We start from the raw sequence: 22,380 nt of genomic DNA, 5'->3' as shown, positions 1-22,380 counted from the left end.
AGTCCCGCCCCTGAAAACGCGGACCGGCAACGCCCCCTTCTGTGACGTTATCATCCCGTCCCTCCCAGCACCCGTAGGGCATAGCCTTCTGGGTAATGTAGTCCTGCGTCCGTCCTGGAAGGGTCTGCTGCTAAGTCTCTTGAGTCGTATCCGACTCCGTGCAACCCCATAGACGGGAGCCCACCAGGCTCCCCAGTCCCTGGGATTCTCCAGGCAAGAACAATGGAGTGGGCTGCCATTTCCTTCTCCAATGCGTGAAAGTGAAAATTGAAAGTGAAGTCGCGCCGTCGTGTCCGACTCTTCCCGACCCCATGGACTGCAGCCTACCAGCCTCCTCCGTCCATGGGATTTTCCAGGCAAGAGCACTGGAGTGGGGCGCCATTGCTTTCTCCGCTGGGAAAGGGAATCCACTCCTTCTGGGAGCTAATGGCCCAGAGGCCTGGAGACTGAAGCAGGCAAAGGGTCTACAGAGGCTCCAACCAAGGAGACGAGGCGTTGCATGTTTCTAAGCAAGTGGACGTACTGTATCGTAAATTTTTTAAACTTTGTGTTCTGCTGCCTCACCATTCCCACAGTCTGTGAGCACCCCGCTCAAGTGATGACTGAGCTCAGGGTACACCACTCAGGATACATCATCATTCAGGGTACACCAGAGTGATGAGGCTGTGGCTCCCAGAACTAGCTTCCCTTCTTGTCCTCCCTTGTGACCTAGTGACATTCCAGTGCACCAATGAAGTCCCATCATGACATTTGCCTGTAGTCCCTCTGGGTACAACAATCATGGTTGTTGTCTAGAGGCCCTCTTTGTCTCTGGGTTTCCCTCCTACTAAGTTGAGCGGGCTCCCAGGATATCATGTGTGTGAGAGCTCAGTTGCTTCGGCCATGTCTGACTCTTGTGACCCAATGGACTGTAGCCCATCAGGCGCCTCTGTCCATGGAATTCTCCAGATAGACTACTGGAGTGGGTTACCATTTTTTTCTCCAGAAGATCTTTCCCATCCAGGGTTCCAACCTGAGTCTCCTGTTGTCTCCTGAATTGCAGGCAGATTCCTTACCCACTAAACCATCAGGGAATCCCACAAAGAAAATATAGGGGACTAAAAATAACTGTGTACATGTGAAGTTAGGACAAGTTATAAACAGTAAGGTGCCAAAAAACCAAACACCGAGGTATCACTTCTGAGGTGTCTGGAGCAAAAACAGGGCACTATGCATGAGCCCTGCTGAAAGTGCCACCAAGGGGGTGGGCAGACCACCTAAACCAATAAACATTGGGTGCTTATAAGCCACCCAATCAATGGTGTTTCCTTATAGTAGTTCCAAATGGATTGAGACAGATACAATTAAAAACAAGCAACGAGACATCTGAAAGGAAGAGCAACTTACTAAATGCTATTGGCTGCCATGATCACAGTCTGAGCATGTGTGAAAAGGGGGCAACTTATCCCCACTTCCCTGGTGATCCAGTATTTAAGAATCCACTTGTCAATGCAGGGGATATGGGTGCAATCCCTAGTCTGAGAAAATTCCACATGCGCAAGGCAACTAAGCCCGTGCACCACAACTACTGAGCCTGGGCTCTAGAGCCCTCGAGCTGCAGTTACTGAAGGAAGTGCCTAGAACCTGTGCTCCACCTGTGCTTTCACTAAGAGGAGGGTGAAAAAACTGGCTTAAAACTCGACATTCAAAAAGCTAAGATCATGGCATCCGGTCCCATCACTTCATGGCAAATAGATGGGGAAACAATGGAAACAGTGAGAGACTTTATTTTCTTGGTCTCCAAAATCACTGCAGATAGTGACTGCAGCCATGAAATTAAAAGACACTTGCTCCTTGGAAGAAAAGCTATGCTCAAACTAGACAGCATATTATAAAACAGAGACATTACTTTGCTGACAAAGCTCCGGTATAGCCAAAGCTGTGGTTTCTCCAGTAGTCATGTATGGATGTGAGAGTTGGACCATAAAGAAGGCTAAGTGCTCGAGAATTGATGCTTTTGAACTGTGGTGCTGGAGAAGACTCTTGAGAGTCCCTTGGACAGAAAGGATATCCAATCAGTCCATCATAAAGGAAATCAGTTCTGAATATTCATTGGAAGGACTGCTGCTGAAGCTGAAACACCAATACTTTGGCCACTGATGCAAAGAACTGACTCACTGGAAAAGATCCTGGTACTGGGACAGACTGAAGGCAGGAGAAGGGGACAACAGAGGATGAGATGGTTGTGAATCTGTTTACCTCAGATTGGGACTTGAACCCATGGACTCAAACCCAGCCAAAACCTTACTTGAGATTCAAACCCATGTGGCTGGGACTCAAACCCAGTCAAAACCCACAGTACCTGGTTTCAGGACCCAGTGAAGCTCAGGTTCTTGATGTCTCATCACAGAAAGAATTCAGTGACGACAAAGTGATAAGGAAGAAGTGGATTTATTCAGATTCAGAGAGAAGCACACTCCACAGACAGAGTGTGGGCATAGCAGAGAGCGAGTGTGGCCCTGAAATGTGGCGTGGTTAGTTTTTATAGGCTTGATAATTTCATATGCTAATGAGTAGGAGGATTATTCCAACTATTTTTGGGAAGGGGTGGAGATTTCCAGGATTTGGGCCACCACTCACTCCTTGGTCTTTTGACAGTGACTTGGAACACTCATGGCACCTCTGGGTGTGTCATTTCACTTGCTGATTGAGAATCAAGGTCTAGTCTTGTCTGAAATCTTGGTCCCATTTGATTCTAATTGGTTTATGTAGAGTCCTTGGGCTATGTCATTCTTTAAAAATTTGTGCCATGCCTGCCCCTTTCCCTCCTGTTACAGTTGGATAGCATCACCGACTCGATGGATATGAGTTTGAGCAAGCTCTGGGAGCTGATGCTGGACGGGGAAGACTGGTGTGCTGTAGTCCATGGGGTTGCAAAGAGTTGGATATGACTGAGTGACTGAACTCAACTGAGACTGTAGCCCATCAGGCTCCTCTGTCCATGGAATTCTCTAGGCAAGAATACTGAACTGGGTTGCCATTTTCTCCAGGGGATCTTCCTCACCCAGGGATTAAACCTGGGTATCCTGCATTGCAGGCAGATTCTTTACTATCTGAATCACCAGGGAAGGCAGATGGTAAATGCGTTTTTTGTTGTTGCTGTTCCATCTCTGGCAAATGCTCTTGGCAAGTGCCAATTTGTGGTTGACATCAGCGAGGAATGAGGGAAAAGGTGCAGCCGAGGAGAGAGCTTTGGGTTGTCCACATGGCATAGAGGTTCTTACCAAGTAAGACTAGGAGTTTAGAGTCTTCCATCACAACCCAGTCATGTTCTTTAAGGTCATCAATGACTTGAGAGCCAGAGGCAGCCAGTTGATCTTGAGGTTTTATATGAGATTAAAAGCAACAGGTAGAAATGGACATGAAAAAACAGACTGGTTCCAAATAGGAAAAGGAGTACATCAAGGTTGTATATTGTCACCCTGCTTATTTAACTTCTATGCAGAGTACATCATGATAAACTCTGGGATGGATGAAGCACAAGCTGGAATCAAGATTGCCTGGAGAAATATCAATAACCTCAGATATGCAGATGACACTACCGTTATGGCAGAAAGTGAAGAAGTAAAGAGCCTCTTGATGGAAGTGAAAGAGGAGAGTGAAAAAGTTGGCTTAAAGCTCAACATTCAGAAAACTAAGATCATGGCATCTGGTCCCATCACTTCATGGGAAATAGATGGAAAAACAGTGGAAACAGTGGCTGACTTTATATATCTTGGCTCCAAAATCACTGCAGATGGTGATTACAGCCATGAAATTAAAAGACGCTTACTCCTTGGAAGGAAAGTTATGACCAGCCTAGACAGCATATTAAAAAGCAGAGACATTACTTTGCCAACCAACGTCCATCTAGTCAAGGCCATGATTTTTCCAGTGGTCATGTATGGATGTGAGAGTTGGACTATAAAGAAAGCTAAGTGCCGAAGAATTGATGCTTTGGAACAGTAGTGTTGGAGATGACTCTTGAGAGTCTCTTGGACTGCAAGGAGATCCAACCAGTCGATCCTAAAGGAGATCAATCCTGGATGTTCATTGGAAGGACTAATGATGAAACTCTAATACTTTGGCCACCTGATGCGAAGAGCTGACTCATTTGAAAAGACCCGAGTGCTGGGAAAGATTGAGGGCAGGAGGAGAAGGGGATGACAGAGGATGAGATGGTTGGATGGCATCCCTGATTCAATGCACATGGGTTTAGGTGGACTCCGTGAGTTGGTGATGGACAGGAGGCCTGGCGTGCTGCGGTTCATGGGGTCACAAAGAGTCGGACATGACTAAGCAACTGAACTGACCCTGAAATCTATTACTCACTGGGAAAGGTGGAGAGGGTCCCAGTCTTGAATCACTGAGGCTTCCTGAGGGATGAATTCTATGCTGCCTTCCAGCGGTAGGGCTCTGTGGCCTTTCAACCTAATGAAATTTAGTTGATAGAGGTCTCTGACTTGACAACTATTTGTAAGTGAATTTAAAGTATAATATGTGAAACAATGCAACCAAATACATCAATCAAGAATATCTTTTATCTAGGATTTCCTTGGTTGTCCAGTGGTTAAGACTCCATGCTCCCAGTACAGAGGGCAAGGGTTTGATCCTTGGTTGGGGAGCTGGGATCCTGCATACAGGGCAATTAGGCAAAAAAAAAAAAGTGGGGGGGATTAACATGGAGCTCCCTGGAGGAGGGCATGGCAACCTACTCCAGTATTCTTGCCTGGAGAATCTCATGGACAGAGTAGCCTGGCAGGCTACCGTCCATGGGGTTGCAAAGAGTCGGACACGACTGAGTGACTAACACTAACATGGAGCTGGTTAGTTAACTAATTAACTAACATGTCAATTTCACTGTTTGTTGTGATCCACACAATCAAAGGCTTTGGCACAGTCAATAAAGCAGAAGTAGATGGTTTTCTGGAACTGTCTTGCTTTTTCCATGATCCAACGGATGTTGGCAATTTGATCTCTGGTTCCTCTGCCTTTTCTAAATCCAGCTTGAACACTTGGAAGTTCAGGGTTCATGTACTGTTGAAGCTTGACTTGGAGAACTTTCAGCATTACTTTGCTAGCGTGTGAAATGAGTGCAATTGTACAGTAGTTTGAGCATTCTTTGGCATTGCCTTTCTTTGGGATTGGGATGAAAACTGACCTTTTCCAGTCCTGTGGCCACTGCTTTATTCTTGACCTCTGGTTTCTTGACTATGCCAAAGCCTTTGACTGTGTAGATCGCAACACACTGTGGAAAATTCTTAAAGAGATGGGAATACCAGGCCATTTGACATGCCTCCTGCGAAACCTGTATGCAGGTCAAGAAGCAAGAGTTAGAACTGGACATGGAACAACAGACTGGTTCCAAATTGGGAAAGGAGTAAGTCAAGGATGTATATTGTCACCCTGCTTATTTAACTTATATGCAGAGTACACCATGAGAAATGCTGGACTGGATGAAGTACAGGCTGGAATCAAGATTCCCGGGAGAAATATCAATAACCTCAGATATGCAGATGACACCACCCTTATGGAAGAAAGTGAAGAACTAAAGAGCCATGTAATGACAGTGAAAGAGGAGAGTGGAAAAATTGGCTTAAAACTCAATGTTCAGAAAACTAAGATCATGGTGTCAGGTCCCAACACTCCATGGGAAACAGATGGCGAAACAGTGACAGACTTTATTTTTCTGGGCTCCAAAATCATGGCAGATGGTGACTGCAGCATGAAATTAAAAGAAGCTTGCTCCTTGGAAGAAAAGCTATGACCAACCTAGACAGCATATTAAAAAACAAAGACATTACTTTGCCAACAACAGTCCATCTAGTCAAAGCTATGGTTTTTCCAGTAGTCATGTACAGACGTGAGAGTTGGACTATAAAGAATGCTGAGCGCTTTCTTTAAAGAATTGATGCTTTTGAACTGTGGTGTTGGAGAAGACTCTTTTTTGTTTGTTTGTTTGTTTTTTATTGGAGGGTAATTATTTTACAGTATTATATTGGTTGGTTTTGCCATACATTGACATGAATCCACCCCGGGTGTACATAGGTTCCCCTTCCTGAGCCCCCCTCCCACCTCCCTGGAGAAGACTCTTGAGAGTCCCTTGGACTGCAAGGAGATCCAACCAGTCAATCCTAAAGGAAATCAGTCCTGAATATGCATTGGAAGGACTGATGTTGAAGTTGAGACTCCAATACTTTGGCCACCTAATGCAAAGAGCTGATTCATTTGAAAAGACCCTGATGCTGGGAAAGATCAAAGGTGGTAGGAGAAGGGGACAACAGAGGATGAGATGGTTGGATGGCATCACCGACTCGATGGACATGGGTTTGAGCAAACTCTGGGAGTTAGTGATGGACAGGGAAGCCTGGCTTGCTGCAGTCCATGGGGTTGCAAAGAGTCGGACACGACTGAGCAACTGAACTGAACTGAACATGTTAATCATGCACCTCTTGCACCTCCCCACCAGGTAAAACTATGCACTTTGACATGGTCCAAAGGGCAAATATTCCAAGGACTCGGAAAGAATGCCTACAACTTGCCACAATAAAGGGCTTACATCTTCCCCTAGTGGTGGCCTTGGCACTCAACCCTGTTCTGCCCTGTTCAGGCTACCGTACTCTAGCTTCTGAGTCCAGCTGCAATTAAAATTCTTTGTGATACAAACCTCTCTTTGCCTTTAAAAGCTCCTGAAGTTTATTCCCTCTCAGGACACCTTTAGTGTGGCTATTTGAATATGTGTCCGCAATTGAAACTCTTTGATCCTATGTAAACGTGTCTGGCAAGACTATTGCCTCTGGGGTTTATTTTGGTCCATAGCACCCGTTACAGACTTTATTATCTGACCATATGCTTTTTCTGTTAGCCAGTAATGAAAAACACCGAGATATTTTGTTTCATATAATTCCCTTTAAATATTTTTTCCTCCAAATCATACTGACTTGATTTTACTTACTTGAAAATTTCTCCAAGACTTTCATAAAAAACAATAACAACTGAGGACTGTGGCTACTGTCAGTATTTCCAAGAGGGAAACGCTTGTTTGCTAAACTTGTATTAACTTTTAGTTGAGACATGGTGGTTAAATCAGAATTTTGTAAAGATTATACCTAAAGGTTTTCTTGGGCCTACTTTTTAATCTGTAATTTCGTCAGAACATGGTAAGGCGAGACCTGGAGGGCTTTGTAACTCAAGCCGGAAGCGAGGGAACTACACTACCCAGAAGACCACGCGCGGGTCAGCCGTGTTCTCCGCACCAATGAAGCCCCCAAACTCGGGCTCTTCCGGGATTGTGAAAGAGGAGGGGGTGGGATTTCCGCCGTGTGTTTGATGGCGGTCGTTTGACGGCTTTTGCTGTTTACTGCAGAACCTGAGACTCTAAATAACTGGGTGCAGCCGGCCTTAGAGAAACTGGGAAGAACCCCAGGGGCGCCGTCCACAGTGCACAGGAGTTAGCGGATTTCGGGATACTTCCAGGATTTTCGGCCCAGGTCTCCGCCATTATCTCGCGCGTCTGCTGGCACCACTGCGCCCACAGGGTCCTATGGCAACCGACGCGCTGCAGGACCCGGCCCAGGTGACAGTTCCATCCCCGGATCTTCAAGCCCCTGTGAGGATCTCCTGCTCACGGCGCCGAGGCTTAGGCCCGTCTGCAGAACTTGAGGCGTGCGTGTGTGGTGGTCACCTTTCTGACACAATGTGCTAAAGTGTGGAGTGTTAAAGGCCGTGGGCCCGGCACGTGCCGCTCCTTGGAGACACACACGAGCCAGAGCATTAGGGAAACTTGGGGTTGGCGTCCTCTCTGCAGGGACAGGGTATATAAAGAAGAGTCAATCGTCTGGGTCACCTGGGCCGAGAGCATTCTGGGAGGCATGGAGGGTTGCGAATAAATTAGGAAGACGTTTGAGTTTTAAAGTATTTCAAAGCCAGCTCCGAGAAGTACAGACTGGGGAGGAGGAGATGAGAGTGGAGGCGGGGAGACCTGGGGGAGGCTGGTGGGTATGGAAGTTGCTGACCTGAAACAAATAGCCTGCCCTGTATTTCGCACACAAAAATGGGCTTTAAAAAAAAATTTTTTTTCAGGATCATTCGGGGAATTGCAATTGGGGTGTGTGACTGTGGGGGACCTAACATTTTATAGAGATTACAAAGGGAGTTAAAAGGGCTGTAGTCACCAAAGAGCCCATGGCTTTTCATTGGCTGAGTCCTTTCCAGGAACGAGGAGACTTCTTCCTTTGGAATACCATTCTTGTCTCAGGTCAGTGAGAGCTCCCCCTTCTGGTGTGCCAACTCTACTTGAGGTTTTCTGTTTGTCAATTTTTTTTCCAAAGGAACGTAACAGATAATATTCCTAATAAGTCTCACAGGTAATTGGCACGATTTCCTGGTGAAGTAAATGTGGCTCTGAGCTAAAGACAGAGTAAAGGACAATAAAGGTTTTCTTTACGATCTGAGACCACACTGATGTGAGAAGTCAGTTTTAGGGAGAGAAGAAAAGTTGAGTTTGAGACATGCTATTTCTGAGATTCCAAAATTGAGGTAATGTAGGGGCTGGTAGAATCTATAGTCTGGAATTGAGGGAGGAGGTCACTGGCTCAAGGATGTCCTTGTGGTGACACCTAAGTCTGGATCTCATATTTAGGTGGGAAAATCTTTTCACTTCTCTATGAAAGGGGACCTGAGATGAAAGAAGTGGGGCTGGAGGGCAGAGTGGGTAGGACTTTCAGATGCTGCCTGAAAATGGGAGGGTCCTGAGGCTCCAGGGCTTTCTAAGAAAGCAAGGGTGGGTATAAGGAGTAAAGAGCTTTGACTGGGAAGGAGGTGGAGAAGAGGGGTGAGGTTGTGTACATTGACTGTGATGAATACTCAGCCAGCTGACCTTCTATTCCTTTTGGAGCCACAAAAATTGGGCAATGCTGACCAGTCAGTCAATCTTAGGTTCAGTCAAGGGCACAGGTGCCTCAGCTCTTCCAGGAAACTACAAGGTTAAAAATGTATAGATTTAACAAGTTAATCTTGTATCAGCAAGTACTAACTGTTTAAAATGAGAATGAATAGCTGTGCTATAATAATATACATTTGTTTAGGTTTTATCTTGGGCTCCTTGGAATTTCCTAGCTTTAGGACTATTCTTTGTTACAACTTGCCCCTGTTTCACACAGTAGTTTATTTATAATTGAGGTGACTTAGGATTGGACAGGTCACCAGGAAATAAGGAGAATAGAAGGTTAAATTCTCAGCCCTATGTGGAAATTTCCAAGAATCAGAGGGGAACTGGAGATTATGTATAAAAATTGCAGAGGAATGAAATTCAAGGAGCCTCAAGATTGCTGAACACCTTGAAACGATGGAAGTCCTGGAAGGGTGGCATGTACTGAAAGGGCCTGAAACCCCCTCCTGCCCTCCACCCCCCACTACCTAAACCTAGACATCCCTTCCATTGGGCTATTCTAAGTTGTATCCATTACAGTAAGCCAGAAGTAAGAAAAGTGTTTTCCTAACTTTCATGGGTTATTTTATCAAATTATCATTATTGACGGGTCAGGGGAATCCCTGAATTTGTAGCCAGTGGAACAGAAGTACTGGTAGCCTGGGGACCAGGGATTGGAACTGGCTTCTCAGAAGAGGGCAATTTATGGGACTGAGCTCTTAAACCTATGGTCATGAATTTCAGGGAGTGTAATAATAGGAGTGAATTCTCTCATGAAATCAAATAATTGGTGGTGGAAAAGAGATACTTTGTCTTAGAAAGCTTTGAAAGACATGTAAGGAAATCCTGATTTAAAAAAAAACATTTATAGAAATCTTTATCCTGTGTTATGTCATAGTGAACCTTAGCCTGGGAGAGGTTAATAATGCATTTGATGTTTACACAACATTAGGAGATAGACATCTTAAGTGTTGCCCTTTTACAGCTGAAGACACTGAGACTCAGGAGGTTGAGTCTTTATCAAAGGCTATCTGAGTTGTCAGGTTATAGCTCTGAGATCAGAGGTCAGCCTGAGGTGACTTACCTGCAGGAAAGGGAAGGGAGGACACAGTTCCCCCTTTCCATCCTCACCAAGATGACCCTGATCTCAGATCCTCCCTCTTTTCACAGGTTCCCATGGTAGCAGCAACCTTTATGGTCCCTGGACAGGTAAGTGGAAGAAGCCCCAGTACCTCTCCTGATGTCATCCCACCCCTGGTATTGACACACAGATATAGGAGATACAGTTGTCCTGGGGTTGTTGGCCAGACACAGTTCTGGCCCTGGGGTCACCTCAGGCACAGGACCCGGGAAGTGGTACTGAGGTGGTCTCCTGTGTCCAGTGGAGAAGGTGAGGTGGTGAGATGTTCCTGGGACTGGAGCCAGCCTGTCCATGTGCTTGGAGGTGAGACCAAATGGGGCATGTCCAGGAAACTGCAGGACCCAGAACGTGGGCAGATAAAGACAGAGCAGAACCTTTCCTGGGGTGGCAGCCTGAGGAGCTGGATGATTTTCTGCTACGCAGGGTGAGAGACAGTCGTCTGACATGACACCATGACGTTTGCCTTTAGGTGAGAATAGGGACACTGTGTCTGAGACAGGAAGTGAGAAGTAGGAGTGATGGAACTTCCTTGGTGGCCTAAGGGCTAAGACTCTGCGCTCCCAATGTAGAGGGCCCAGGCTTTGATCCTTGGTCAGGGAACTAGATCCCACATGCCACAAATAAGAGCTCGTGCAGCCAACAAAAAGTAGGGGTGATGAGCAGGACTGTCCAGAATTACGTATCCTCATGCTGAGTCTGAAATGTGGCACGGGTGTCTCACGGGAGGTGTCAGGTGTACAACTAGACACACATCTGGAGATCAGGTGGGGGCAGGGTCCAGGTGTGAAGATACTCCTCAGCAGGTGGACAGCAGGTGGACCATGTCAGATTCAGGCCCTCAGGTCACGGTGTTGGTGCCATGATGGCTGGAGGGTGGGAGGGGTGTTTTGCCTACAGAGGCCGCTGCGAACTCATCTGTCCCCCTTCTGACAGGGCCATGTGACCTTTGAGGATGTGGCAGTGTCCTTCTCCCAGGAGGAGTGGGGGCTCCTCAGCGAGGCTCAGAGACTCCTGTACTATGACGTCATGCTGGAGAACCTGTCCCTGATAGCCTCCCTGGGTAAGAACTGTGTCCGCACACACCCCTGGTGCTGGGCTCGGCCCTTCTGTCTGCATGGCTCACTCCAGCCTTCCTAGCCTGGGCCATGGACACTGCTTCATTCCCTGGCTTCCTGGCATTTAAGCTTTGTGCCCCCACCCATGCATGTCTAGTCCTGTATCACATGCCCTGATGCCTTTCACAGAAGGGTTTGGTCTCGGAGGCTTGTTAACTGTCTGTCCACTTCCAGTTTGCTTTGCCATCGCTTGTGTGTTGACTGTTCTACTGGGTGGAAGATCTGTGTCACAGGTTTTAACCCTTTTTGTGTGCACTGCCTGTCTCAGGAATTAGGGACATGTGGTCAGCATTTATGGTCAACACTAGGTTATTTTTGGAAGACTACTTAAGGTTCTAGTACTATATATTTTTTTTTTTTCTGAACTCTTTCTCATAATGGCCCCATTTTCCCCTCAGGCCTTTGATCTAGTAAGTTCCACAGTCACCCAACCTAACCTGGGGATGGAGGTGGCCCTGGGTGCCTGATGAGGTAGACACTTCTCTAGTCATTGGAAGAGATTTACTGGATCCTGGGCCTGGTGAGCAGGGGCTGTAGGACTGCACATCATAGGTCATTTCTAATCCTACAGGGAAATGTCCTTTTCTCACTAGTGTTTTAGTGCCCAGATTCATCATGGTCATACTCTTTTTCTTTCTTTTCCTCCCTGTTTTGACACTTGGCCCATTTTTCCTTTCACTGTGACTTCTCACTTCTCTCTGTCTTCTACCTTAGTGTCCTCCACATCTCCCCTTTCCCTGTCTCTTTGAAACCTTCTCCAATATTGTGTGTTTAGTATATCGTATATGTTTAATGTATTTTTAGAAGTGCACGTTTACTTGTATGGTATTTGAACACCAGGCAAACAGGTGTAATTGCATTTTACTGGATTAGGACACACGTTCTACAGAGCTGACACTTGTCTCCAGTAGAAAACCCTGCTGACTGCCACTGGCCAAGGACTGAGTTGTTCCAGGGTCTCCTCCTGGCACAGCTCCATATCCCGTGTTCTCCTTGGTTTGAAACATTTCTATTTTTGTGACCACCAGGGGCCGAGAAATGCATAGTATCCCCTTCTACCACTTGACCCTTCCTCCCTTGTTCTGAACACAAACCCATGGGCTCATTCCTACATGTGTCCTTCCCCACCAGCGTCTCCATACACTTTATCAGCATTTGTTATGATTTCAGGGTGTTGGCGTGGAGGAGATACCGAAGAGGCCAGTTCTGAACAATGTGTTTCTGCAGAACAAGTGACACGAGACAAGAATCCACAGGTGGACTCATCTATCCTGAAGGCTGTCACTTCCACTGACATGTGTGCCCTGGTGGAGAAAACCCTGCCCTCTTCTGGGACTTCTGGGAAAATGCTCACTTCTCACTTGCAGCAGTGCCAGACACAGCTCAGTGGAGAGAAACGTCTCAGGAGGGACGAGAACAGGGCCTTGCTTGTGACAAGCTGCAAGATCTTTGTACCTGACACTGTGTTCACATGTGGAGAGGTTGAGGAGGATTTCCTCGGTAGCCTGGGCTTTCTCCAGCACCAGCCTTGCCATGATGGAGAGCATCCACACAGAAGCAGGCAGAGCAGGGGGGGCTCTCACCCTGGGCAAGGGCATTACAAGTGCAGTGAATGTGGCAAAGCCTTCAGTAAGAAGTACAAATTCACAGAGCACCTGAGAGTTCACACTGGAGAAAAACCATATAAGTGCAATGTCTGCGGGAAATTCTTTAGACTCCGGGGGGGTCTCTCTCATCATCGGAGAGTTCACACAGGAGAAAAGCCTTTCGATTGCAGTAAATGTGGGAAAGTCTTCATCTACAAATGTAAGCTTGTTCAGCACCAAAGAGTCCACACTGGAGAAAGACCCTATGAGTGTCAGGAATGTGGGAAAGCCTATGCCCGCAAAGATTCACTTGTCCAGCACCAAAAAGTCCACACTGGAGAAAAACCTCATAAGTGCACTGAATGTGGGAAGCTCTTCCTGTACAGAAATAAACTCCTTGTGCACCAGAGAATCCACACTGGAGAAAAGCCTTTTAAGTGCGCCGAATGTGGGAAGTCCTTTAGTTACAAAACAAGTCTTATTATCCACCAGAGAACTCACACTGGAGAAAGGCCTTATATGTGTGGGGAGTGTGGGAAAGCCTATGTCAACAAAAAGAGTCTTATTGTCCACCAGAGAATCCACAGTGGAGAAAAAGTTTATGCCTGTAAGAAATGTGGGAATTTGTTTATGAGCAGCTTCGCCCTCAACAAACACCAGAATGTTCACACCTCACAGAGGCGTTATGAGTGCAGTGAATGTGGGAAAGGGTTCAAGAGGAAAATCACACTCGATGAGCACCAGAGAATCCACACTGGAGAAAGACCCTATGTGTGCAATGAATGTGGGAAAGCCTTCAAGCTGAAGAACACACTCATTAGCCACCAAAACGTCCACACTAGAGCAAAGCCTTTCCAGTGCAGTGAATGTGGGAAGCCCTACAGTAACAAAACAAGTCTTATTGTCCATCAGAGGATCCACACTGGAGTGAAGCCTTTTCAGTGCAATGAGTGTGGGAAGCCTTACAGTTACAAAACAAGTCTAATTGTCCACCAGAGAACCCACAGTGGAGAAAGGCCTTATGCGTGTAGTTCTTTGTACACAGCTCCAAGGTCATGATCTAATATGTGTGTGTGTGCGCGCGCATGCACTCAGTTGCTCTATCATGTTCAACTCTTTGCAACCCTGTGAACTATAGCCTACCAGGCTCCTCTGTCCATGGGACTCTCCAGGCACAACTATTGGATTGGGTTGCCATTTCCTTCTCCAGGGGATCTTCCCCGCCCAAGGGATCGAACCCATGTCTCTTGCATTGGCAGGTGGACTCTTTAGCACTGCACCACCAGTGTTCACACTGGAGAAATGCCTTCTGGACTCATGCTTTCCTTCACTTGAGTGAATAGCACAACTCCTCGTCATAGAGTAAGTGAATGTTAAACTCATGTAGGGTCAGTCCAGTTCTTCTAAAAGTGGTGGTGTCCTTTTATAGTCTCATCAGAAGCACCACAAGCCAAGTTCCTGTTCTTTACATTCTTACTTGGTATGTTCAGGCTTCCCAATTTTAGTGACACCATAGTTGCATAGTGGGACCAAGTAATTTTAATTTGCATTTCTCTAATGATATGATGCCAAATGGTCTTCCATGTGTTGATTTCCGACCACATATCATTCTTGAAATTTCTGTTCATATAATTTGTTCTAATTACTGAGTTTTGACATTTTGTCATTGCTTACTGTTTAAGGTACCCTAATGGAAATACTTAGCAATACAATCTTCCAGAATTGGTTTTGTCTTTTCAATCACTTATCTAGAGAAAATGTTTTTAATTTTATTGTAGTCTAATTTGTTCATTTATTCTCTTTACTTTTTCCCTTGCTTCCTCCTGTAATTTTTATGGTTTGGGGCTTTTACTGATGTAAGTGAATTATTTTCAGTTAATTGTTGAGATTATTTTCAAAAATATGGACACCCAATTCCTGCCATGATAGTGATTTAAAGATTATACTTTTCCCCCTGAATTGCTTTAGTACTTCATTGAAGGTCAATCCTTTATGTATGTTTATTTTTGGAATTTCTATTCTGTTGCATTTACCTACTTTATTTATGCCAGTATTTTCATGTATTGACTAATTTGTTTTCATAATATGTCTTGAAATCAAAGTTGTATACTCCTTTGACTTCCTTTTTTTTTCCTTCAAAGTCTTCATAGCCATTCTTGGATCTTTGCTTTTCATGTGAAGTTTAGAATCCACCTTCTAGTTTATACAGTACAAAAATCCTACTAGGAGTTTGACTGGGATTGCATTGATTTTTTTTTTTTTTTTTGGCCATGCTGTGTGGCTTACAGGATCTAGAGTCCCTCAACCCAGGCCATGGCAGTGAAAACACAAGAGTTCTAACCAGTGGACCACCAGGACATTTCCTTAGTTTTCAATTTAGGAAGAAACACTGAGTGTCCCAATCCATAAACATGATACGTTTCCTTTTGTTTAGATCATAATTTTTGTTAACAGTGTTTTTAGATTTCTTTTTATTGGTCTTGCTTATGTGTTTTCTAAATCTGGTAATACTGTGAATGGGAATTAATTTTTTTTTCCTTTGTGAATTGTTCAGTGCAAGTACACCGAGAGAAATATCAAACTGCAGATAGAAGCAATCCTTCTTAATAATTTTATAAATAACATCTACAAAAAGTTATTATAAATACTGTATTTTTGAACTGTTATTAAAATATTCCTAGTGGTCATGTATGGATGTGAGAATTGGACTGTGAAGAAAGCTGAGCGCTGAAGAATTGATGCTTTTGAACTGTGGTGCTGGAGAAGACTCTTGAGAATCCCTTGGACTGCAAGGAGATCCAACCAGTCCATTCTAAAGGAGATCAATCCTGGGTGTTCATTGGAAGGACTGATGCTAAAGCTGAAACTCCAATATTTTGGCCACCTCATGTGATGAGTTGACTCACTGGAAAAGAGTCTGATGCTGGGAAGGATTGGGGGCGGGAGGAGAAGGGGACAACAGAAAATGAGATGGTTGGATGGCATCACCGACTCGATGGACATGAATTTGAGTGAACTGCGGGAGTTGGTGATGGACAGGGAGGCCTTCGTGCTGTGATTCATGGGGTCGCAAAGAATCGGACACGACTGAGCGACTGAACTGAACTGAACTGAACTGATTAGCATAAAAGAAGGACAGCCGCTCATTGTTCTCAATTCAGCATTATCCTGGAGTTCAATTTCATTATAAGGCAAAACAATAAATATGAAGCAATTGGAAAGGAGAAAATAAACCATCTATAGTATGTCCTTAGTTTTCATCTTCACTAGTAGTCCAAATATGGACACTCAATTTAATGACTGGACTCATCATAAACTCTTTTTTTAATCACCCATTTGCTGCCCTTACTTCCTTAGGAACCATCACCTTCTATGACACTATGCAACTTAAATAGAAAAACTGCTTATTGTATTTTTCTATCAAATACTAAGTTCCAGCAGGGAAATATGTATTTAAATGTTATGCATTGACATATTCCTAGAAACATGTCTGAAACTCCTAGGATATATATTAATGTCTTGAAATACAGAACAAGTTGAAAATACATAGTTATTCATTGGCACAACTGTGGATATACTTTCTAACTCTCCTCACTCTGCTTTTTCCTTCAGTTTCCCTGCTCTCAGTGCTCAGAGTTATGAAAAGAAATCATGTTTTGCAAAAAGCCTTTAAATCAATTAAAAAATCCCCAGTAGGCATTTTCCTTCCCTCACTTATTAGAACTCGGGGCTTTTTCCCCGCATACATTCCAGTGGGATTTTGGTTATTTAAAAAACCAGTTTCCCACCATCAATTTCTTCCACTCCTGACAGATATCTATCACATGAAGCACTTTCCATAGCTCTTGGTAGTTGCTGCTACTGCTGCTAAGTCACTTCAGTCGTGTCCGACTCTGTGTGACCCCATAGACGGAAGCCCACCAGGCTCCCCTGTCCCTGGGATTCTCCAGGCAAGAACACTGGAGTGGGTTGCCAGTTCCTTCTCCAATGTGTGAAAGTGAAAAGTGAAAGTGAAGTCGTGTCCGACCCTTAGCGACCCCACGGACTGCAGCCTACCAGGCTCCTCCATCCATGGGATTTTCTAGGCAAGAGTACTGGAGTGGCTTGCCATTGCCTTCTCCATCTTGGTAGTTACACAGCCCCAAACATTTTTCAGAATTTGTCTCCACACCCTACACAAGCTACTGTTGGTGCACTTACAGGTGATCATTTTGCCAGGGGCAGATGACATCGTGGAGGGTCTAAACCTTTATCTCAGGCTTGTGTCCTCACTGCAGACGCACAGAGGTTGCCATGGCAGACCTTGTCCTGGGAGCAAATACATATTTGGTGAGTATCTCTTCATTTCAGGTATCTGAGTCTTAGAAGATGTTTATCTCAGGAAACCCAAGGTTAACTGTTCTTTAGATTTTACTTACTGAGGTTCAGTTCAGTTCAGTCATGTCCGACTCTTTGGAGAACTCTTGAGAGTCCCTTGGACTGCAAGGAGATCCAACCAGTCCATTCTGGAGATCAATCCTGGGTGTTCATTGGAAGGACTGATGCTGAGGCTGAAACTCCAATTCTTTGGCCACCTTATGCGACGAGTTGACTCACTGGAAAAGAGTCTGATGCTAGGAGGGATTGGGGGTGGGAGGAGACGGGGACGACAGAGAATGAGATGGCTAGATGGCATCACCGACTCGATGGACATGAGTTTGAGTGAACTCCGGGAGTTGGTGATGGACAGGGAGGCCTGGCGTGCTGTGATTCTTACTGTTAGGACAATAAAAAAAGAAACACCTTAGATAAATCATATCTGTGGATACATATAGATACAGACAGACAAGAACAAACCCATATAAACAGGAAAGGCATTTGCTGAGGAAACCAGAGGCAAGTTGCCCCTCATCAATGTGCTTCAGGAGTGCCTGACACCTCCCCCTTCTCCTCTAGATAAGGTGACAGTGAAAATGTTCGTTGCTCAGTTGTGTCTGACTCTGCAACCCTATGGACTGTAGCCTGCCAGACTCCTCTCCTTGGGATTCTCCAGGCAACAATACTGTGGAGTATTGTTGGGAGTATTGGAGGGAGTGGGTTGCCATTCCCTTCTCCAGGGATCTTCCCGATTCAGGAATCGAACCCAAGTCTCCTGAATTGTAGGCAGAGTACTGAGTCATGAGGGAAGCTGTCAAGATGAGGTAGGTTGTCAGTAATAAGATGAAGATGAGCTCCCAGTCTGGGTCAGCACCTAGGTTCTGTGTGCATATGTGCTCAGTTGCTTTAGCTGTGTCCAACTCTGTATGACCCCATGGATGGTAGCTCACCAGGCTCCTCTATCCATGGGATCCTCCAGGCAAGAATACTGGAGTGGGTTTCCATGCCTTCCTCCAGGGGATCGTCCCGACCAGGATCGAACCCATGTCTCCTGCATTGCAGGTAGATTCTTTACTACTGAGCCATCTGAGAAGTCCTAGGGTCTGTGTAGTATCTGTTGATTGGGGCATGTTATGTTACGGAGCCTTTAATGATGTGTCTCTAAATTTCTATCCTTAGTGGAAGGCTGTTCATTGCATCTCAAGTACATGGATGTTCTCTTTCTCATAGTAATCAACACTCTCTACCCTCCTGGGGCCTCGGCTTCCATTCCTTACCTGTAAAAATGGATCCATTCTTCTATCATCTATCCATCACCTACCTATATATCTATCATCTACCTATATGCATGCGTGCTTATACCTTTTGTGACCCCAAGGACTGTAGCCTGACAGGCTCCTTCTGTCCTTCAGATTCTCCAGGCAAGAATACCTAGGAGTGGGTTGCCATTTCCTTCTCCAGGGGATCTTCCCGACTCAGCGATTGAACCCTGGTCTCCTGCATTGGCAGGCAGATTCTTTACCACTGAACCACCTGGGAAACCCCCTTAAATATCTCACATGTTTATCTATCTCTATCTTCAGCCTTACTCTGGTTTTATCTCAATGACATCCCATCTATAATTTTTTTAAACAGAAAAATTGGGGCCAGATATTTTTGAAGAATGGCATCACCCTACACTCAATGAGAAGGGGGGCATTTAGTTTAGAACCTTTCTGTCTTCACAGAACCTATATGATCAGGGGAAGTTATCAGTCATTACTGCCTGTGACTCCCTGAGTGGAGCGATCCATAACCTAAGCAATGTCACAGTTGTCAGACTCAGGTTTATGCAAACGCCCTAATTTCCACAGTAAATTCTACTGATATATCTTTGTTATTTAACTTCATTTTGGGACTCTTATCAAGACTCCTGGTTCTTTCCTTTTTCCCTTATTTTGCTTTGTTTTCTACTTTTGTAACTTACTTTCATCACACTGGTTATATTTCCTACAACCTTAAGTAGTATAAAAATCAGGTTTACTGTGAATATTTTGAACAAACCTCTTGAGTATAAACTGAATAATGAGATTGATACACTGCACTCCTCCCTCACCAAGTCCCCAACCCAGGAAGGAACACTGCGCAGAACTGGTGAGGATCCCTCCAGACAGAAATGACAACTTCACACAAATGTTCAGTAAGATCTGAGAACAGCCCCTGCTTGACAGTGCGGAGTGGACTTCTCCTGTATTCCCTGTCACACGTCCTGACTGATGTCCAGTTGCCCATGGTCCCTGCTAGTGGGATGACTGCCTTCACCAGTCAGGAGTCGTGTCCATACAGGTTCATATATGTTTATCAAGCTTGAGTTTTCTTCCATAAAATCATGAATAACTTGAGTTACATAATCTATCATGATGAGAATAATGAAAATACAGCTGCAAAATAATAAATGTAGATGTTACTTCTTTTAATCCAAAATCAAAGAGTATGACTTTCAGATTTGATTAAAAAAAATGTTGACATAAAAGGTGATTCAAAAAAAAAAAAAAGGTGTTGATTCAAGGACTTCCCTGGTGGTGCAGTGTCAGAATCCACCTACCAATTCAGGGGACACAGGTTTGATGCCTAGTTTGGGAGGATTTCACATGTTGAGGAATAACTAAGCCTGTGTGCCACAACAACTAAGCCAGAGTTCTAGAGCCTGTGAGTTGCAACTACTGAGTCTGAGCGCTACAACTGAAGCCCACTTGCCCTAGAGCTCCTGCTCTTCAAGAAGAGAAGCCCATGCACCACAACTAGAGTAGCCCCTGCCTGTAGCAACTAGAGAAAGCCTGCACATAGCAACAAAGACCCAGCACAACCAAAAATAATAAATAAATTATAAATTTTTTAAAAGGGGTTGATTCAAATGAATGAAAGCACAGAGTCCTAACGACCGGACCACGAGGGAATTCCTCATTCACATGCAGAGATCACAGTACCACTTCAGATGTTCCTTTTTTATTCACTAGTAGGTGACCAATCATTCATTCCTGAAGGGTCTGGGTTATGAGTCGTCCTGCATAAATTAGACTGTTATAGTTTTCATTGACTTTCATTGTCACAATAAGACACCTTCAGGGACCTCTGCATTCCAGACACACACTTCCTTTGTGCAAATAGCAGTGGGAAGTATAGTCCAATTCGCTCCTGGTATCATACTCAACCACCAGAGCCAGCACAGTAATTCTCTCCCTGTTGATTCAGAAGTTTGAGGAGCACAAAGTGGCCGACTGGCAGGGTCACCTTCCAGGACAATGGAGTCGTTCTTTTGCAGAAGAAGCACAACTCCCATTAGAAGAAAGACCTCTACACAATCAGCACTTCATGGGGACGGAAAGCAAAAGTGTTCCCTAGTGCCTCACTGTGGATAACTGTCAGTGGTGCCACTCACGTGTCCGCCCCTTGATTCCACGTTAGGGGACAAAGAGTCTGAACTGTCATTTGATGATTCCAAGCATATACAGCCTCCTGAGAAATCTCTTCCTGGCCCTCCAAGGACTGCCCCACGCAACCCAACAGGGCCCCCAGACACACGTGAGGGTCATGCCAACCAGGGGGCAACCTCTGTTGAGACTGTGATGGTCAGGAAGATCCCTGGTGGCACTGATGAAAAATGCTATGAGGATCTGCCTGACCCCCCCCTCCCTTCTGAGAACAGCCCTACTATCTGAGCTGTGAGGACACATGACCCCACCAGGTTGGGTCAGTCAGTGTCCCGGCAGAGGAGTCAAGAACAGGGACCTCAGACTGATGCTCAAGGGTACTGGGCGCCGGGATGAGTGCTGGTGTTCAGAGGGACACTGTTTCCATCCCAGACACAGATCAGGCAGGAGGAGGAGGGGCCAGCAAACTGCAGGGCCCGTGGGGAGCAGGAAAGGTGACTCCCATGACCTTCTGATCAGCCAAACACCAAGAGGAAGCTGGGGCCGCACAGGTCTAAGAGCTGAGCACGTACGCAGGGAGACCAGGAGCCCGCAGGTCTCCAGCATCACCCCCCGGAACAGGGTCCTCTGGTCCAGGTCAAGCTGTCCCCACTCTTCCCGGGTAAAGGTCACGGCCACATCCCCGAAGGTCACCAGCACCTGGCGAGTCAAGCACAGCAGCAGTGATGCGCACTTGGGTGGGATCAAGCCTGTCACTCTGTTGCTGGTGAAGCTGCAGAGACCCAGGCCTGAACCATGAGGCCTGCCGATGGCCAAGTTCTGTGCCGGGTTCAAGGGGGAAGCAGAGGCAGCCTTGGGACATAAAGCAACTGTGGCTGAGAGGAAAGCCTCTGGTGAAGGAGGCCACGGGAGATGACACAGACAGTGGTGTTCCGCGAGGTCTGGGCGGCAGAGGTAAGGGCTCTGGGAAAAATGCTCCAGATGTAATTCCAACACCGGCCACAGCAGCGACAGCACCTGAGCTGCCCTCACCCTGTCTGAGCGCCTGCCCAGGCTGAGGGCTTCACACGCTGACGTTCAAGTGACTGCAGATCCCTTGCTCTGGGCCAGAGATCCAGGGTTCAAATGAAGAGTCTGAAGTCTGACACTGTGGCAGTGTGACCGTAGGCACAACATCTCATCATTTCTCCAAGCATCAGTGTCACCATCAGTACTATGTTCATTCCCAACGTGCCATGATTCTGAGAACTAAAGAGAAAATAACACGTTCACAGGGCAGATGTGGGAGGATCAGCACAGGGAAGTGCTCCATGTCCTCTGTGACATTTACTAATTCCCCACAGTCTTCGAGGGAAAGGCCATTATCAACTCTGTGTCTCAGGCAGAGGCCTGAGCTCCAGGCAGCTCCAGCAAGTCAGCCACAGGGAATTCCCTGATGGTCCAGTGGTTAGGACTCCATGCTTCCACTAGAGGCCACAGGTTTGGTCCCTGCTTGGGGAACTAAGATTCCACATGCCTTTCAGGAAAAAAGAAAGAAAGGAAGGAAGAGAGGGAGGGAAGAAGGAAGGGAAAGAAAGTCAGTCACAACCTCAAATTTAAGGAAGGATGTGAGATTTCAACATTCAGCAAAAGATGGCAGAGTTTCCAGAAGATGGGCAGGTGGGAGCCAGGGGTATCTCAGTCAGAAGGAAAACGGCCAGGAAAAGACTATCCTAAGAGGAGACACTGAGGCACAGGGAGCGGGGGAGAGACAGCCCTGCAGAGATCCAGGATCAGACAAAGTGAAATGCAAGAGCAAAAGCTGCACACCGGGCAGGAATGAATG

The 22,380-nt window shown here is 45.9% G+C and overlaps 1 protein-coding gene across 2 annotated transcripts; it reads left to right on the top strand.

Moving 5' to 3' along the window:
* The first annotated feature begins 7,334 nt into the window (after positions 1-7,334).
* Positions 7,335-16,421, top strand: LOC129546378 (uncharacterized). 2 transcript variants are annotated; one of them, XM_055411277.2, is made up of 4 exons: positions 7,335-7,594; positions 10,118-10,156; positions 11,022-11,148; positions 12,374-16,421. In XM_055411277.2, exons 1-4 carry the CDS (start codon positions 7,562-7,564, stop codon positions 13,846-13,848), a joined length of 1,674 nt encoding a protein of 557 aa, XP_055267252.1. In that variant the 5' UTR covers positions 7,335-7,561; the 3' UTR covers positions 13,849-16,421. The 2 variants fall into 2 exon arrangements, with proteins under 2 accessions (XP_055267252.1, XP_055267251.1); XM_055411276.2 differs by having other exon boundaries at positions 7,335-7,627.
* Positions 16,422-22,380: the final 5,959 nt, after the last annotated feature.

The sequence above is a fragment of the Moschus berezovskii genome, chromosome 22 (genome assembly GCF_049115385.1).
Source record: "Moschus berezovskii isolate FMDL1 chromosome 22, NW_MosBer_1.0, whole genome shotgun sequence".
Taxonomy (NCBI): domain Eukaryota; kingdom Metazoa; phylum Chordata; class Mammalia; order Artiodactyla; family Moschidae; genus Moschus; species Moschus berezovskii.
Note: the sequence above shows the minus strand (reverse complement) of the source record. Positions and strands in the feature narration are given on the sequence as shown.

What these genes read in the sequence shown, in the direction of transcription:
- LOC129546378 (XM_055411276.2), top strand. Translation starts at nt 7,562, where the DNA reads ATGGCAACCGACGCGCTGCAGGACCCGGCCCAGGTGACAGTTCCATCC. An exon ending in CCCCGGATCTTCAAGCCCCT is followed by an intron (nt 7,628 to 10,117) that starts GTGAGGATCTCC and finishes CTCTTTTCACAG; the next exon opens with GTTCCCATGGTAGCAGCAAC. An exon ending in GTCCCTGATAGCCTCCCTGG is followed by an intron (nt 11,149 to 12,373) that starts GTAAGAACTGTG and finishes TTATGATTTCAG; the next exon opens with GGTGTTGGCGTGGAGGAGAT.